General features: G+C 38.8%; 1 protein-coding gene across 2 annotated transcripts in view; it reads left to right on the forward strand.

Annotated features, from left to right (window-relative positions):
* Window positions 1-19,711, forward strand: part of polr3a (polymerase (RNA) III (DNA directed) polypeptide A) — an 82,196-nt gene that overhangs the window by 20,249 nt on the left and 42,236 nt on the right. For both annotated transcript variants that reach the window (XM_073025614.1, XM_073025615.1), the window contains exons 8-17: window positions 838-974; window positions 1,058-1,161; window positions 5,075-5,216; window positions 5,527-5,667; window positions 10,011-10,080; window positions 11,307-11,434; window positions 12,390-12,528; window positions 15,774-15,938; window positions 16,930-17,102; window positions 17,825-17,936. In XM_073025614.1, the coding sequence (XP_072881715.1) occupies window positions 838-974; window positions 1,058-1,161; window positions 5,075-5,216; window positions 5,527-5,667; window positions 10,011-10,080; window positions 11,307-11,434; window positions 12,390-12,528; window positions 15,774-15,938; window positions 16,930-17,102; window positions 17,825-17,936 (1,311 nt within the window). The remainder of the gene's footprint in view (window positions 1-837; window positions 975-1,057; window positions 1,162-5,074; window positions 5,217-5,526; window positions 5,668-10,010; window positions 10,081-11,306; window positions 11,435-12,389; window positions 12,529-15,773; window positions 15,939-16,929; window positions 17,103-17,824; window positions 17,937-19,711) is intronic.

Raw genomic sequence — 19,711 nt, forward strand, 5'->3', positions numbered from 1 at the left:
AACAAATATGTAGATGTTTTCCGTAGCTGAATGAAGTCGACATTGAAGATAATTATATCAAAATAGAGTGAGGCCTAAAGACTCTCATAGGAAATTAGAATAACTTAATCCAAAATGTTATTGCTTTGGGTACGATTGATAGGGAGCATTTATTTAATGAAATAAGAAGTCCCAAACTTTAGAGTCCAATAATGAGTGAATTGAAAAAGGTAATTTTCACTTCTGTCAGGAATTTTCAACTCCTCTGACAAAGTGTTGTTACAATAATATAACATCTGTATCTCCAAACTAAATTTCATTCTGTCTGGATCTTAGGCAGCATGGTAGCGTAGTGGTCAGAGTAAAACTTTACAGCACCAGTAATGCACATTCAATACTGGTCACTGTCAGTAAGGAGTTTGATTGTCTCCCTGTGACCCCATGGTTTCCTCCAGGTACCCTAGTTTCCACCCACATTCCAAAGGCATACAGGTTAGGGTTAGTGAGTTGTGAGCAGGTAATGTTGGTGCTAGGAGTACGAAGACGGTTACGGGCTGCCACCAGCATACCCTTGGACTATGTTGGTTGTTGACAAAAATGATGCATTTCACTGTATGCTTTGATGTACATGTGACAAATAAAGGTCATTTTCAATCTCTGTATCATAAAATGTAACTGCAAGCTGTTCCAGTTCAGATCCTGAGCCAAAGTAACAATGAACTCAGGCAAGCTGCATACAGTATTTGTCATATTGAATTAGCTATCAAATAATAAGGCCATCAGGAACATAAAAAAAGCACCCTTATAATCATACCTAAAGATTTAATAATAATTAACCCTCCATTCAAAACACTTTAGGTCGATTTCGAGGCAATTTGTCTGGGAAAAGAGTGGATTTTTCCAGCAGGACTGTAATTTCTCCTGATCCAAATCTGCGTATAGATGAAGTAGCGGTTCCAGTGCATGTGGCAAAGATCCTGACCTATCCCGAAAGAGTGAGTTCTCTTTTTAAGGTACTTTTTTCCTTGTTTTGGAAGGAGTATGTTAATACACATAAACTTGGTTATTTTCACTGCAGGTGACAAAGGCTAATCTGGGATTAATGCAAAAACTTGTGCGTAATGGGCCAGAAGTACATCCAGGAGCTAACTTCATTCAGCAGCGCCATACAAATTTGAAGAGGTGATGATCTATTCCCCACTCGGACCTCTTACCTCTTCTCGCCTGCCTATTACCTCCCCCTGGTGCCCCCCCTCCTTCCCTTTCTCCCATGGTCCACTCTCCTCTCCTATCAGATTCCTTCTTCCACAGACTTTTAACTTTTCCACCCACCTGGCTTTACTATTACCTTCTAACTTGTACTTATTCCGCTCCCCCTACCTTTTCATTCTGACATCTTCCCCTTTCCTTTCCAGTCCTGATGAAGATTCTCAGCCTGAAACATTAACTGTTATTCATTTCCATGGATGCTGCCTGACCTGCTGAGTTCCTCCAGTATTTTGTGTGTGTTGCTTTGGATTTCCAGCATCTGCAGAATCTCTTGTGTTGATGATTTCATCAACAGTTTTGTTTCATACCAGAAGAAATTCTGATTCTATTTAGTCTTGATTTAGTTTGGATGACCCTATACTTAATTTGCTGTCTATGACATTTTGACAGCTAGGTGACCTAATTTCACATTTCCATCATCGGTTTGTATGCTTCAATTCCAATATTAAAGTATATTTTATTTATGTACGGTAAAACTCCAATACGTTCATTTAGCAGCAACATACAAATGTTGATTTCCTTGGAATTTTGTTTTACAACAAAAGGAATTCTTATTTTGTTTTCAATTTCCTATTCAGGTGGAACAGCTCATTAGGCCAGAATAGCCTGTTCCATTAAATTAATACATTTTAAATACTGTTAATTTATTTTAGGTGTCCCTGTGCTTGATTTGCTGTCTACAACATTATGTCAAATAGGTGACTTAATTTCACATTTCCATCTTCGGTTTGTACCCCTTAATTCTGATGTTACTGTATTTTTACAGTGGCATGCAAAAGTTTGGGCATCCTTGGTCAAAATCTCGTCGTTACTGTGAATAGTTAAGTGAGTAGAAGATGAACTGATCTCCAAAAGTCATAAAGTTAAAGATGAAACATTCTTTTCAATATTTTAAGCAAGATTAGTGTATTATTTTTGTTTTGTACAATTTTAGAGTGAAAAAATGGAAAGGAGTACCAGGCAAAAGTTTGGGCACCCTAAGAGATTTGAGCTTGCAGATAACTTTTACCAGGTCTCAGACCTTAATTAGCTTGATAGGGCTATGGCTTGTTTACAGTCATGGTTAGGAAAGGCCAGGTGATGCAAATTTCAAAGCTTTATAAATACCCTGACTCCTCAAACCTTGTCCCAACAATCGGCAGCCATGGGCTCCTCTAAGCAGCTGCCTACCACTCTGAAAATTAAAATAAATTATGCCCACAAAGCAGGAGAAGGCTATAAGAAGATAGCAGAGCGTTTTCAGGTAGCCGTTTCCTCAGTTCGTAATGGAATTAAGAAATGGCAGTTAACAGGAACGGTGGAGGTCAAGTTGAGGTCTGGAAGACCAAGAAAACTTTCTGAGAGAACTGCTCGTAGGATTGATAGAAAGGCAAATCAAAATGCCCATTTGACTGCACAAGCCCTTCGGGAAGATTTAGCAGACCCTGGAGTAGTGGTGCACTGTTCTACTGTGCAGCGACACCTGCACAAATATGATCTTCATGGAAGAGTCATCAGAAGAAAAACTTTCCTGCATCCTCACCACAAAATGCAGCGTCAGAAGTTTGCAAAGGAACATCTAAACAAGCCTGATGCATTTTGGAAACAAGTCCTGTGGACTGATGAAGTTAAAATAAAACTTTCTGGCCACAATGAGCAAAGGTATGTTTGGAGAAAAAAGGGTACAGAATTTCATGAAAGGAACACCTCTCCAACTATTAAGCACAGGGGTGGATCGATCATGCTTTGGGCTTGTGTTGCAGCCAGTGGCACGGGGAACATTTCACTGGTAGAGGGAAGAATGAAATCAATTAAATACCAGCAAATTCTGGAAGCAAACATCACACCATCTGTAAAAAAGCTGAAGATGAAAAGAGAATGACTTCTACAACAGGATAATGATCCTAAACACACCTCAAAATCCACAATGGACTACCACAAGAGGCGCAAGCTGAAGATTTTGCTGTGGCCCTTACAGTCTCCCGTCCTAAACATCATCGAAAATCTGTGGATAGATCTCAAAAGAGCAGTGCATGCAAGACGGCCCAAAAATCTCACAGAACTAGAAGCCTTTTGAAAGAAAGAATGGGCGAAAATCCCCCGAACAAGAATTGAAAGACTCTTAGCTGGCTACAGAAAGCGTTTACAAACTGTGATACTTGCTAAAGGGGGTGTTACTAAGTACTGTCCATGTAGGGTGCCCAAACTTTTGCTTCGGGCCCTTTTCCTTTTTTTGTTATTTTGAAACTGTAAAAGATGGAAATAAAAATAAATTGTGCTTAAAATATTAAAGAAATGTGTCAACTTTAACTTTATGCCTTTTGGAAATCAGGTCATCTTTTACTCGCTTAGCTATTCACAGTAACAGAAATTTTGACCAGGGTGCCCAAACTTTTTCATGCCACTGTATATACGGAAAGGTTTCAATAATCTGGCATCCTTAGGACTTTGGTGCTGGACTGTTGGATGTTTATTCTATTAATACTCAAGTACATTTTGATTTCACTTGTGCTTTTATCCTTTGTACTGTGCAGTGAGCTGGCAAGTTTAAAGTAAGCAGAAACTGCAGGTGCTGGAGGAGCTCAGTCGGTCAGGCATCATCTGTGGAGGGATAATGGACAGACTACTTTTTGGGTCAGGAACCTTTGTCGTGATTGTCAAGCTGAAGGGTCTCAACCCTGCTGGAAAACTGACCATTTGAGGGTGAAGGAGCAACCAGGGTGTCACTGAGATCCTGGACTCCATGGAAATTTGACACTCAGAATGTAGAATGAACCAACTATGCTTCTTCATAGACCATCCACAGTTGTTCACAGCTCTGGACCTCCTGCCTCACCTGTGGCAGAGGCTGCAGAAGCAAGTCATCCTGATTCCAAGGATCCTCCTAAGAAAAAATGTTTGTTCTTAATAACATTTTGGATTGGTGTTGGTTTATTGTTGTCTTAGGTACCAAGATACAGTGTTGCATACTGGTCATACAGATCAAATCATCACACAGTGCATTGAGCTAGAATAAGGTAAAACAATAACATTGCAGAATAAAGTGTAAAATCTATCAGAAGAGTGCAGTACAGGTAAACGATAAAGTACAAGATGATAACAAAGTAGATTGTGAGTCCAAGAGTTACTTATTGTACAAAAGATCCATTCAAGTGTTTGATAACAACAGAATAGAAGCTGTCCTTGAGCCTGGTGGTAACGCACTTTCAGGCTTCTGTATCTTCTGCCCATAGGAGAGGGGAGAAGAGAGGATGTCCAGAGTGAGTGGGGTCTTTGATTATGCTTGCTTTACTGAGGCAGTGGGAAGTGTAGACAAGAGTCCGTAGAGGGAAGCTGGTTCTTGTGATATTCTGAGCTGTGTCCACAACTCTGCGTTTCTTTTTGTGTTCACGTGAAGATCAGTTGCCAGTACCAAGCATTTTGCATACAGCAAACACGAGGAAATCTGCAGATGCTGGAAATTCAAAGAACAACACACACAAAATGCTGGTAGAGCACAGCAAGCCAGGCAGCGCTGTCGACGTTTCTCCCTATTTTGCATACAGAATGCTTTCTGTAGATCGTCGATAAAAAGTGTTAAGTGTCAATGGGGATATGCTCTAATTTCTTTAGCCTTCTGAGGAAATAGAGGTGTTGGTGAACGTACTTGGCCATGTTCACACCTAGGAACTTGAAGCTCTCAACTTCAACTCCACTTATGTAGGTAGAAGCATGTGCACTGCTCCTTCCCCACCTCTGAAATAAGAGACAAACTGTTTTGTAATCAAATTGCTAATGTCCACAAGTCTTTATTTTTGCTTATGTTTCTCTGAGTGCATGCTTAATTTTCTTGTTTCCTTAAAAACAGGTTTCTGAGGTACGGAAATAGAGAGAAAATGGCACAGGAACTGAAATATGGTGACGTTGTGGAAAGACATTTAATTGATGGCGATATAGTGCTGTTCAATAGACAGCCATCCCTACACAAACTGAGCATCATGGCCCATATAGTAAGTGTTCTGTAAAAGCATGAACCACTGTGAAACATGTATTTTTCATACCCCAGGTTCTCAAATTATTGGAGTATATAACATCAACAAACCTTTCACATCAGCTAATTGGACACAATACTGCAAAAATAATTAGACAAATGTGTTATTTTAAACCCAGCTAATATTTTGTGCTCTTGATTGTTTTGACATCTCTGCAAGATGTGAAAAATGTAAGAAGAAAAGCATAGCCAATATATAGCACCAAATAATAAATGTTGACAAGATAATAAAAATTATAACTGCAATTGCTCTATCGATTTTATTTCAGGCTAAAGTGAAACCACACCGTACATTCAGATTCAATGAATGTGTTTGTACACCATATAATGCTGATTTTGATGGTGATGAAATGAACCTTCACCTTCCTCAAACTGAGGAGGCCAAAGCTGAAGCTCTTGTCCTTATGGGGGTGAGTACAATTTGAAGATACTGTATATTTTGTTCTTGTGGCTGTGATTTAACAGGATTAAGCCCTTATTTTATTTAGCTAGCATTTATAAAGACTTTATTTATAGGGAGAGATTGGATAGACTGGGCTTGTTTTACCTGGAGGAAAAATTTGAGGGATGACCTGATAAAAGTAAGATTATGAGAGGAGTGGATAAGGCAGGTAGTTAAAACTGCTCAATGCTGGACTTTACTGGAATAAAGGTGAATTGAATTGTAATTGCAAAGCCAAAAATTGCAGATGCTGGAACTCTGAAATAAAATCATTCACTCATGACCACATTATTAGGTAGAGCACCCAAGCAAGGCTGCAGGCCCGGATGGTGTCAGCCCCAGGGTGCTCAAAACCTGTGCCCCCCCAGCTATGTGGAGTACTTCACCATGTCTTCAACCTGAGCCTGAGTCTCTAGAGGGTTCCTGTGCTGTGGAAGACGTCCTGCCTCGTCCCTGTACTGAGCCCCAGTGGCTCGAATGACTACAGACCAGTGGCATTGACCTCCCACATCATGAAGACCCTGGAGAGACTTGTTCTAGAGCAACTCCAGCCTATGGTTAGGCCACACTTAAACCCCCTCCAGTTCGCCTACCAGCCCCGACTAGGAGTTGAGGATGCCATCATCTACCTGCTGAACCGTGTCTACGCCCACTTGGACAAGCTGGCGAGCACTGTGAGGGTCATGTTTTTTGACTTCTCCAGTGCGTTCAACACCATCCGCCCTGCTCTGCTGGGTGAGAAGCTGACAGTGATGCAGGTGGATGCTTCCCTGGTGTCATGGATTATTGTTTACCTGATTGGCAGATCACAGTACGTGCGCTTGCAACGCTGTGTGTCATACAGAGTGGTCAGCAGCACTGGGGCTCTACAGGGGACTGTCCTGTCTCCCTTTCTCTTCACCATCTACACCTCAGACTTCAACTACTGCACAGAGTCTTGCCATCTTCAGAAGTTTTCTGATGACTCTGCCATAGTTGGATGCATCTGCAAGGGAGTTGAGGCAGAGTACAGGGCTATGGTGGGAAACTTTGTCACATGGTGTGAGCAGAATCGTCTGCAGCTTAATATGAAAAAGACTAAGGAGCGGGGGGGTGGACCTGAGGAGGGCTAAGGCACCGGTGACCCCTGTTTCCATCCAAGAAGTCAGTGTGGACATGGTAGAGGATTACAAATACCTGGGGATACGAATTGACAATAAACTGGACTGGTCAAAGAACACTGAGGCTGTCTACAAGAAGGGTCAGAGCTGTCTCTACTTCCTGAGGAGACTGAGGACCTTTAACATCTGCCAGACGATGCTGAGGATGTTCTACGAGTCTGTGGTGGCCAGTGCTATCATGTTTGCTGTTGTGTGCTGGGGCAACAGGCTGAGGGTAGCAGACACCAACAGAATGAACAAACTCATTCGTTAAGCCAGTGATGGTGTGGGGGTGGAACTGGACTCTCTGACGGTGGTGTCTGAAAAGAGGATGCTGTCCAAGTTGCATGCCATGACAATGTCTCCCATAATGTACTGGTTAGGCACAGGAGTACGTTCAGCCAGAGACTCATTCCACCGAGCTGCAACACTGAGCGTCATAGGAAGTCATTCCTGCCTGTGGCCATCAAACTTCACAACTCCTCCCTCGGAGTGTCAGACACCCTGAGCCAATAGGCTGGTCCTGGACTTATTTCCACTCGGAATAATTAACTTATTATTATTTAATTATTTATGGTTTTATATTACTATATTTCTACACTATTCTTGGTTGGTGCGACTGTAACGAAACCCAATTTCCCTCGGGATCAATAAAGTATGTCTATCTGTCTCTGTATACCTATAAAGTGGACATAGGAGTGGGACCTGATGTGATCCTCTGCTGCTATAGCCCATCCACTTCAAGGTCTGATGTGTTGTGCATTCAGAGATGCTCTTCTGTGCACCAATGTTGTTACATGTGGTTATTTGAGTTACTGTCGACATCCTGTTGGCTTAAACCAGTCTGGCCATTCTCCTCCGACATCTGTCATCAACAAGGTGTTTTCACCCTTAGAACTGCAGCTCACTGGATGTCTTTTGTCTTTCACACTATTCTCTGTTAATTTTAAACAGTGTGTGTGAAAATCCCAGGAGATCAGCTGTTTCTGAGATACTCAAATCAACCCGTCTGGCACCAACAATCATTCCACGGTCAAAGTCACTTAGATCACATTTCTCCCCCATTCTGATGTTTTGTTTGAACAATAAATGAACTACTTGACTATGTCTATGCTTTTATGCATTGAGTTGCTGTCACATATTTGCATTAACAAGCAGGTGTACAAGTGTACGTAATAAAGTGGCCACTGTGTTAAATGTGTTGGCAATGTTCAGCAGGTCAAGCAGTCTCTAGAGAGGGAAGCATTTAACATTTCAGGTTGATGACCTTTCATCAAGATAAAAGTTAGAAAGGATATTTAAGGAAGGGTGGAGGCAATGGGTATAATGTCTGTTTCAAGACAGTATTATTAAAAGTATTAATCATTAAAGTTCTTTAAGCTTTATCATGTTTGTAGCCCTCTGTAAATGTTGCATCCAGTGTTTCTTGAAGATTAAATCAACAACTCTGTATTTCAAAGGACAACCAACAATGTCAAGTTTACGGAAAAGTATAGTTTCTGCTTGATGAACCCTCTGTACTTTAGACCCTGTAGGGTCTTCTGGATAATATTTAACACAGTGGTTCCAGGATTAAGGCCTTAGCTATAAAGATCAATTTATTTTCCTACAAGAAACGAATATTACTAACTATGATGTAGGCTTTGACAAATACAAATAAATAATGAATCTGAACAGATTATTTTTACTGGACATCTATAGAAAGAAAAAGTTAAGGTTTCAAAGCTAATTTGACAAGGAAATGAAGGAAATACACTTGTCATTTGAAGTAAAATTGGATAGGTATATGGACAGGAAAGGAATGGAGGGTTATGAGCTGAGTGCGGGCCAGTGGGACTAGGTGAGTGTAAGCGTCGGCACAGACTAGAAGGGCCGAGATGGCCTGTTTCCGTGCTGTAATTGTTATATGGTTATAATATCAAATTGGTTACTTGGGGAAAGAAATAAATATATATACTAAAGTTATTACGAACTCCATGGAGCATGTGGGGATCTTCCAATATCCAGGCATTCCTTTTTTTTCTTTCTTTCTTCTTTTTTTTTCTATAGGGATGTTAGGGGGGAGGGGTTGAGGGGAGGGGGATGGGTAACATACATTTTCTTTTTCATATACTTTTATTCTGTAACTACTTGAAAACACAATAAAAAAAAGTTTTTAAAAAAAACTTCCAGCAGATATGATTGTTAGGACCATAAGATATAGGAGCAGAATTAGGTCATTTGGCCCATTGAGTCTGTTATGCCATTTCACCATCACTGGTATATTTTCCCTCTCAGCCCCAATCTCCTGCCTTCTTCTCGTGTCCCTTCATGCCCTGGCCTATCAAGAATCTGTCAGCCTCTGCCTTAAATATACCCAATGACTTGACCTCCACAATCACCTGCTGCAACAAATTCCATAGATTCAATACTCTCTAAAGAAATTTCTCTTCATCTCTGTTCTGAAAGGATGCCCATCTTTTTTGAGGCTGCATCCTCTGGTCTTAGACTTTCCCACCAAGGGAAACATCCTCCCCACAACCACTCTATTGAGGCCTTTCAACATTTGATAGGTTTCAATGAGGTCAGCCCTCTTCTGAATTCCAGTGAGTATGGGCGCAGAGCCATCAAACGTTCCTCATAATAACAAGCCTTTCGATCCCAGAATCATTTTTGTGAACCTCCTTTGAACCCAATGTCACCACATCCTTTCTTAGATAAGGAGCCCAAAACTGCTCACGATACTCCAATTGAGCCCTCACCAGTGCTTTATAAAGTATCAACACTTGTCCTCTTGAAATGAATGCTAACATCTCATTTGCCTTCTTCACCTCTGACTCAACCTGAAAACAAACCTATAAGGGATCCTGTAGGTTACCGTAATTGTTAGGAATCCTACTTTATATGTATCAAAATGATGTAGTGTGGAAAGAAAGAAATGTAATGAGGAACCAAAGTAAATAAAATAGCTTTCACCTTTCACAGCAATTTCCTTTGAAACAAGTTGTTAAAAACGCTTGAACCTGAATTTTGCTTTGCTTATCTTTGATTGGATTCTGCATTCTAAGCCACTTTGTTCTCCCTAATTTTATGTACTTGTTTCTCATATGACTAGATTAATTTCACTAATATTTTATCAGTCTGTTAAACCTTTAAGATGCACAGTTCATTATTGGCTTTCTTTTCCCTCTAGACAAAAGCCAACTTGGTAACTCCAAGAAATGGGGAGCCACTAATTGCTGCAATACAGGACTTTCTGACAGGTGAAGTAAAGTTGAGCATTTTCTTGTCAAAGTCTGAGATTTGATTGAACAGCATTGACAGGGATAATGGAAATTCAATGTGCTTGTGAATCTTTCAAGCTTTATGTTCTCTCAAAATTAAGCAGAAATTAAATCAGGACAGCTCCATGTATTTATTTTTAATTTTTAACTCCTTTTGAGTGGACTTGCAACCTTACTTCCTTTTGAAAATTTGTGTAATGGAATTTGCTGTTAACCAGAGTAATCATTTTTAATTTCTGTATATTTTTAAATTCTGTTATAAATATATTCGTAGAACATTACAGCACAGTTGTACCGACCTCATAACCAATTCCTAAGATCAATCTAACATTTGTCTCCTACATAACCCTCCATTTTTCTATTCATGAATCCATTTTTAAATATGTAATTATTGACAATTTAATCCTCAATGTCAAATATTTTCTGTGCTGTATTTTTGTTAATATCTAGTTAGGAAGTGAGAGAACACAGAGAACTAGTTGATTACACTTTACCCAAGTCAAATTTCTATATTTGTTTTAGTAGAGTTGACCATATAAGTATTTAAACTTAGTGAACTTCTTATTCTGTAAGCAAATGTTAAACTGATCCAAACTAGTTTTCCGGTTTCAATTTCAGGTTGATCTTGAATCAACCATGGGAGTCGTCAAATACCACTTTAACAAATGCCTTTTCCTGAGTCATTCTGTATTTCCAGTATTTAATGTCTTTGTCTTTGTCCAATACTTAAGTTATTTTGATTTCCCAGTTTTTGTTGTGATTTCCAGTTTGTTGTCTTCTGCACACTGGTTGAATGCCCAAGTTGGCATGGTCTTTTATTGATTCTGTTATGATTATTATTCTATAGTATTTATTAAGTATGCCAGCAAGAAAATTAATCTCATGGTCGCATATGGTGGCATATTTGTACTTTGATAATAAAATTTACTTTGAATTCTAAACTTTATTTACTTGATGGTTTGAGGCTAGCCCTATTAGTCAAGGGCATTTAGATCTGTTGAAGTTGGAATTCCAACACCCATCCTGATGTTTCTGGAGTGGGAATCCCTGATTCTCCCATTATTGATAGTTAAGTTGACGAATTCAGTATTTGAACATTCAATGTCAGTGTTCGGGCATTCAATGTGATGAAGTCCAACCTTGTGACTTGGCAGCTATGTTTCTAGTAACTCTACTTACTGGAAAATATCTCCTTGTCTCTGCAGGTGCCTATCTACTTACCTTGAAAGACACTTTTTTTGACAGAGCAAAGACATGCCAGATTGTGGCTTCCATTCTTTCAGGGAAAGATGAGCGAATCAAAATCACTCTACCATATCCTGCAATCCTGAAGGTAATTGAACATATTTATATTCAGATATGAAAATTAACCTGGAAGCTTGGAAATTGCTGTAGTCTTTTTTTTTCATAGTTCTTAAGATGTTTTATTAACCACAAGTTTGGGTAAGGCACTGTCATCCATCATTTCCATGCCAAATGTCTCCCAGAGTAACTAACTCACTCTATCCCATGGCCCCTTATCTGTAGTATTGCAAGTTCTTGTTCACCATGTGTCAGTGATTTGAATGAAAATGTAGATGGGTGGATTAGACTATTAAACCATAAAGTCATAGGAGCAGAATTATGCCATTCAGTCCATCGAGTTTGCTCATCCATTCGAACATGGCTTATTTATCTCCTCAACCCCATCCTTCTGCCTTCTCTCTTTAACTTTTGAGGTCCTGACTAATCTGGAACCTATAAAACTCCACTTTAAATATACCTAGTGATTTGACCTTTACAGCTGTCTGTGGCAATGAATTCCACAGATTCACCTTCCTCTGGCTGAAGAAATGCCCCCTTGTCTCTGTTCTAAAGGGACATCTTTGTATTCTGAGGTGTGCCTGCTGGTCAACCTTATATTTTCTTAAATAAGAGGCCCAAATCATCACAATTTCCTATAAATAAATAAATGCATTTATTTAAATTGAAACTGTTTTCTCCTTTCTGAATGTTTTATGACAGATGTAATGAGGAAAGAAATTGTCATTTATAAATCCATCTTAGCAATTGAGACACAAAATGCTGGAGAAACTCAACAAGTCAGGCAATCTCTATGGAAGAGAATAAATAGTCAATGTTTTGGGCCAAGACCCTTCATTAGGACAGGTATCTCTCGAGTTCCTCCAGCATTTTGTGTGTATGTTACTCTGAATTTCCAGCATCTGCCAAATCTATTGTGTTCTGTATGAGAGCTGAGTATGATCTGTGCTAATGTGCAAGATAAAGTCAAACTGTTTTCTTTACAGCCTGTAACTCTGTGGACAGGGAAGCAAATTTTTAGCCTCATTCTCAAACCAAACAAAGACTGTACTATTAATGCCAACTTGCGCACCAAGGGGAAGCAGTACTGTGGAAAAGGCGAAGATCTCTGCTCCAATGACTCCTGTAAGTCATAAGGCATCTTACTGTCATCAGAACTGAATGGAAAGTTGAAAATGATTTTTCATGAGATCAATTTTGGTACTGATTGCTCCAGATATGATATTATTCAGACTGGCATCAAATAAAATTTGCAGGTTTAATTTTAGTCTTTTTTCATTCTAAGTTTTAGTTTCCTACAGTGCATTTGGATGTGATTTTTGTTTTACAAAATAGCATTCATTTAAAATTTAATTTTGAACCCAGTGGAACATAGCACACTGTATTCTGAGCAACATGCACAAAATGCTTTAAGAACTCAGCATGTCAGACAGTATCTATTGAGGGGAATAAATAATTGGGTTTTAGGGCCGAGGCCCTTCATGAGGACTTGATTCCTGATGAGGTCCTAATGAAGTGTCTCAGCTAGAAATGAAACTTCATTTCCTCCATGACCTGCTGAGTTTCTCCAGAGTTTTCTGTGTATTGTTCTGGATTTCCAGCATCTGCAGAATCTCATGTTTATGCACTGTACTCCTATCGTTTGATTTCTAATTGCGTTTTCCAGGATTGTTGTGGAAATCAGACCTAGCGTTCTGTGCTAGAGCGAATAACGAGGCAGAGGAATACACAAGTCAGTTGCTGAAGAGTTGATTGATACAGTCATAGAACATTACAGCACAGAATTACACTCTTTGGCCCATCTAGTGTGTGCCAAAATATTATTCTGCTGAGCCCCATCAACAGCACCTGCAACTTACTCATTCATACCCCTCCCATCCATGTACCTATCCAAACTTCTCTTAAATGTTGAAATTGAACCCGCTTACATATTTATGCGTACATGCTTTCTAATTCTTTTCTGAGTTATTCTTGGTATCACATTTGCTGAGACAGCAAGAATATATCATAAAATCCCCTTAAGCCAGTTGCACTTTCAGTAAAATCAGAATTGATTTTCCACCCTCTCTTTCTCACTCGGTCCCATTTCCTTTGATTTTCTTATTATCTCCATAACACTTGAATTTTTTCTCAGTTTGATACCAGCGCCATGTAAAATTTGTATAAGTACAGTAATGAGAGATATGTAAGAGAGTTTTGTACAGCTGCGGGCAGTATTCAGAAACAGATTTATCATCACTCACTTGCATAGAACGGTATAGAACAGGCCCTTCAGCCCACAATGTTTTACTGACCTTTTAACCTATTTCAAAATCAATCTAACCCTCCTCCATTTTTCTGTCATCTATGTTCCAATCTATAGAACATGTTGTGAAGTTTGTTGTTTTGCAGTAGCAGCATCGTACAAAGGTATGCACTTAGTATGAATTAAAAAGTAGTGCGAAAAAACTAGGCAATATTCCCTGGGTTTCATGGACCATTCAAAAAGTTCAAAGTAGATTTATTATCAAAGTACATATATGTCACTATATGCAACGCTGAGATTTTGTTTTCTTGTGGGCAAACTCAATAAATCCAAGAACCGTAATAGAATTATTGAAAGACCGCATGAACTGGGTAGACAACCAGAGTGCAAAGGACAACAAAATGTGCAAATACAAAAAGAAAGGAAATACAAAATAATTAATAAATAAACAAGCAAGCAAGCAATAAATGTCAAGAACATGAGTTGAAGAGTTCTTGAAAGTGAATCCTTAGGTTGTGGGAACAGTTCAATGATGAGACAAGTGAAATTGTGCCCACTAGTTTAAGAACCTGATAGTTGAAGGGTAATAACTGTTCCTCAACCTGGTGGTGTGAGTCCTTAAGCTCCTGTACTTTTTTTCCTGATGGCAGCAGCATGAATAGAGCATGATCTGGCTCACACCTTTCTCCATTGTCCAGCCTTGTGGGATTTTACTGTTTCGGATCTGCTCAAAACCCATTGTAGCACCTCTGATCCATTAAGTGCTCTACAGATCTAACTTGTTTAAATTATATCCTAGTAGTCAGCAATGTTAGATCCACAAAAAAAAGGCAATGTTGTTCTCAAGTGGGAACCTCTAATTTTAAAGCTCACTTCAGGTTCCAATCAAATGTCTTAAATGGCATGTTAGTGAGTTTAATTGAAACTTGTCTGTTGGTGACTGTGGCCCATAATACTTGGAATTATAAAAATGCAAGAAGTATTTAGGTAGTGTCGTTGACAGTGAAGATGGTTATCATGATTTACAGAGGGATCTTGTTCAGCTGGGTAAGTGGGCAAAGGAATGGCAAATGGAGTTACATTTTGGGAAGATAAATGTGAGTTAGACCTTCACAGTGAACGATAAGGCCCTGCGGGAGTATTGTAGAACAAAGTGCAGGTATATGGATCCCTCGAAGGTAGATAGGATGGTGACAAAGGCTTTTGGCACACTAGTTTTCATCAGTCAGGGTATTCAGTAGAGAAGTTGGGATGTACATGTTTCCATTGTACAAGGCGTTGGTGAGGCCGTATTTAGAATATTGTGTGTTGGTGACCCTGCTGATGGAACGATGCCATTAAATTGGAAACATGCACAGGAAGTTTACGAGGATGATGCTGGGACTCAAGGGACTGAATTATGGAGAGATTGAGCAGATTGGGATTTCTTTCACTGGAGCATAAGAGAATGCGCAGAGATCTTATAGGGGATGTAGATAGAGTGAGAGGGGGGAGAGATTGAATAGGAAGCTGAGGGGTAACATCTTCACCCAGGCGGGAATCAGTATATGGAATGAGCTGCCAGAGGACATGCTTCAGGCCTGGTACATTAACAACATTTTACAAGGACATGGATAGAAAAATTTGGAAGGATATGCACCAAACGCAGGTCAGGGTTATACCAGTTGGACCAGTTTTATGATACTTAGATTCGGGCCGCACTATGGTCCTTGGAATATTCAGTGATCATAAGTTTTTGTACCCTTTAAATTTTTTTAATATATCCTTTATATTTGGATGTGATTTATTTTTGTAATTCTTCATTGATTAGAGAGACTAGTTCAAATGTAGAAGGTTCTGTCTGTATACCATTCAATATGTTCTTGCATCACTTTAAGTATCTCAAATGATATAATGGATAATGTGCAAAACCAATTCAATCTGTTGGAATGCTCATCAAAGTGCAGGTCTTTATTTCTGTTCTCACTGAGCCTACATTTGTTCAGAAGGGCTCTCTCACTAATTAATGCTGTAAGGGCAACATGTGCAGTTACAGCATTCCAACTAAGGCTACTCATGTACCCCTAACAAATGTATTGAGCTGTTATCTTTCTGCGTAAGTGCAAATTTTATTTATCATCTGCAGTCGTCGTAATCCAGAACAGTGAACTGATGGCTGGGAGCCTGGATAAAGGAACTTTGGGATCAGGTTCCAAGAACAACATCTTCTACATCCTGCTGAGAGACTGGGGGCAGATGGCAGCTGCAGATGCTATGTCTCGTCTTGCTCGCCTGGCTCCTGTTTATCTCTGTGAGTATTTGCAAGTAGTAACTTTGCTATAAAATCCTGTTGCCTGAATAAGTGTTGGATTTATACATTTAATAATTTTAATGTTCCAGTTACAGGCAACAAAATTAATGATCAATGCCTGTTATCTTTTCATTTTTACCTAACTTAATAAATACACATCAAAATGATAAGCATTTGTTCAATCCATTTTAGTTATAATTAATTTAGGCCAAAATGTGACCAGTTTATTTTTGGAAAATAAAATAATTTCTGATGTAAGCAGTCCATCAAAGTGTATTCTTTATCTGATTACATCCTATTTGCTTACAATTTTTAATGCAACAGTATTTTAAATTAATTCTACTGCTGCGATGTATCTTATTTCCCAGGAACTTGTACTGTCTTACCTCATGTTGTAACTTCGCTTTCTCAAAGTTCAAAGTAAATTTGTGTGTTTATGTCACCATATACTACCCTGAGCCTTTTTTTCTTGGGGGCATTAACAATAGAATAAAGAAATGCAATAGAAGCAATGCAAATCTACACACAAAGACTGGGAAGCAATCAGTGTGCAAAAGAAAAATCAAAATATAGATAAATAAATAATTTTGAGAACATGAATTGCAGAGTTCTTGAAGGTTGAGTCCATAGGTTGAGTTGAGTTGGAACTTGTTGATTAGTTTTGAGGGGATGATGGTGTTGAATTCTTCATACCAGAAACCCACTGTACTATTTTGAATATACCAGACAATAAGAAAGTTATTTTGCCAACTTTGTGTTCAACGTTAATACTTGTTTTCCTTGTTTCCACACTTTTTCTGTTCTGCTGTATAGGTATTTTGTGCAATTTTAGAGTAAATCTTGTAAAGAAAACCTTTTACATTAAAATAATATCAGTCAAGAGTAACATTGAATCAAACAGTTGCCATTGCTGGAAATCTGAAATTAAAAAAGAGAAAATACTTTTGTTTTAAAGCTTAATTTTACCTGTTTACGTTTATTTAAAACTTAGCCAATCGAGGATTTTCCATTGGTATTGGTGATGTTACGCCAGGGCGGAGACTCTTGAGAGCCAAGCAGGAGCTACTTGATGCTGGCTATAAGAAATGTAATGAATTTATTGAAGCACTCAATACAGGCAAACTTCAGCAGCAGCCTGGATGTACAGCAGAAGAAACATTAGAAGTAAGAGGGCACAAATACTTGCATAGTTTAAAAAAAACATTTAAAACTTCTTCTTTATTGTCTATGTCAAGAACAATTTATTCCCTTTAACAATAAAAATGTAATTCCTAAGGAATGCAAAATACATTGGTATTGACATTATAAAAGCAGAATGGTTGCGGTATTTAATGAAGAAATTTGTCTGCCAAAATGATTCTCCTAAGTAATGTGGATGCGGCTCTTTCCTGACATGTTCCTTTTTAGCTGAAACCATTTTCAGTGAATATTCAATTCTTAATGAAAATGACTGGCTTCACTTAATGCCAAAGCTGCCAGTAATGTTGATTTATAAGAACATGGGAAATTGTTTGGTGATCTGTATAAACACTGATGACAGTTGAAGCCATAAACTTCTAATTTGTATGAGTTAAAGTTTCAAAGGATTAATGGTTTGATTACCTTGATTTCATTGGCTGGTATTTTATTCTGGAACACCTGTCTGCATTATTGTTGCTGGAGATCAATTAGTTCACTTTGTTGCTATTGCTTAGTGAAGCTGGTTTTAAACAATATTATTCTATGTCAAAGTACAAATCTATTAAGAGATATAAAGATGTATGTCTGATCATTATACTTGAATTAGAATGATATTTGGCTGTTTTATTTTCATTTCTGTGCTTGATCATAAGCAAAGAAAAATATACATTTCACCTGAACTGATTTGACATTTTTATCCCTTCCAGGCCCTGATTCTTAAGGAACTTTCTGTAATCAGAGACCATGCCGGCAGTGCATGCCTCAGGGAGTTGGATAAAAGCAACAGTCCACTCACCATGGCTCTCTGCGGTTCTAAAGGTAACGGGGAAAGGTACTCTTCTTCAAGCTGAACGTGGGTAAAAAGCCATTTCATAGATCAGGCTTGGTCATTACCCACACAGTTAAAGAAATCCTGAAAATTTTGAGCTATCAATGTAAAATTTTAAACACAACAGATTCTGCAAATGCTGGAAATCAGTCAATGCAGTGTCGACTCCTTTCCATAGATCACTGCCTGACCTGAGCTTGAGCTCCTCCAGCATTTTGAAGTAAAAAACATTACTTCTATTTGTTTGCATTAAAAATTGTTCTGCCATTATATATGAGTGGTATGTATTTTAAGTCCGGAACCAGAATGTGCTCTCAAGATGCAGGGAACAGTTAGATCATAAATGAGATAGTCTTTATAAAGAATAGTAACTTCTAGAATACAGTACTTTGAGGAGTGTGGCTTAGTATATTGAAGGCTGAAAAAGAGATTTTGGAAATTGGAAGAAGTGAAAATGGTGGATAGCATGGGAAGTAAGCTGGAGACACAGAATGAACCATAACATTGTTGAATGGCAGGTTATCTGACCACTTTTTTCCTCTGCCATTTGATTATATGATGCAACCTTTTAGGTAGATTTTTATTTATTTTTAATTTGAGATACAGTGTGGAACAGGTCTTTCTGGCCCAACAAGATGTGACACCCAGCAAACCACTTACTTAACATTAGCCTAATCACAGGACTATTTACAGTGACCAATTAATTTATAGTTGCAAGAAAAGGTAGTGTGGACCCCTTGAAATTACTTGGTTTTCTGTATTAATTACTCATAAAGTGTGATCTGATCTTCGTCTATGTCACAAATAGTAGACAAACACAATCTGCCTAAACTAATAACACACAAACAATTGTACTTTTCATGTTTTTATTGCATACATTGTTTAATCATTCACAGTCCAAGCTGGAAAAAGTATGTGAAGCCTCGTATTTAATGACTGGTGAAATCTCCTTTAGCAGCACTAACCTTCACCAAATATTTCTTGTAGCAGCTGATCAGACTTGCACAACGGCAAGGAGGAATTTTAGACCATTCCGCCATACAAAACTGTTTCAGTTCATTAATATTTCTGGGATACTTTGCATGAACAGCCATCCTAAGGTCATACCACAACATCTCAATTGGGTTAACCAATTGTGCTAACTTAGCCATTCCAAAATATGAATTTTCTTCTTTTTAAGCCTTTCTGTTGTTGATTTACTCTTGTGTTTCAGATTATAGAAACATAGAAAATAGGTGCAGGAGTAGGCCGTTTGGCCCTTCGAACCTGCACCGTCATTCAGTATGATCATGGCTGATCATCCAACTCAGAACCCTGTACCTGCTTTCTCTCCATACCCCCTGATCCCTTTAGCCACAAGGGCCATATCTAACTTCCTCTTAAATATAGCCAATGAACCGGCCTCAACTGTTTCCTGTGGCAGAGAATTCCACAGATTCACCACTCTCTGTGTGAAGAAGTTTTTCCTCATCTCGGTCCTAAAAGGCTTCCCCATTATCCTTAAACTGTGACCCCTCGTTCTGGACTTCCCCAACATCGGAAACAATCTTCCTGCATCTAGCCTGTCCAATCCCTTTAGAATTTTATACGTTTCAATAAGATCCCCCCTCAATCTTCTAAATTCCAGTGAGTATAAGCCTAGTTGATCCAGTCTTTCTTCATATGAAAGTCCTGCCATCCCAGGAATCAATCTGGTGAACCTTCTCTGTACTCCCTCTATGGCAAGAATGTCTTTCCTCAGATTAGGGGACCAAAACTGCACACA

This window comes from Hemitrygon akajei, chromosome 21, assembly GCF_048418815.1.
Source record: "Hemitrygon akajei chromosome 21, sHemAka1.3, whole genome shotgun sequence".
Taxonomy (NCBI): Eukaryota; Metazoa; Chordata; class Chondrichthyes; order Myliobatiformes; family Dasyatidae; genus Hemitrygon; species Hemitrygon akajei.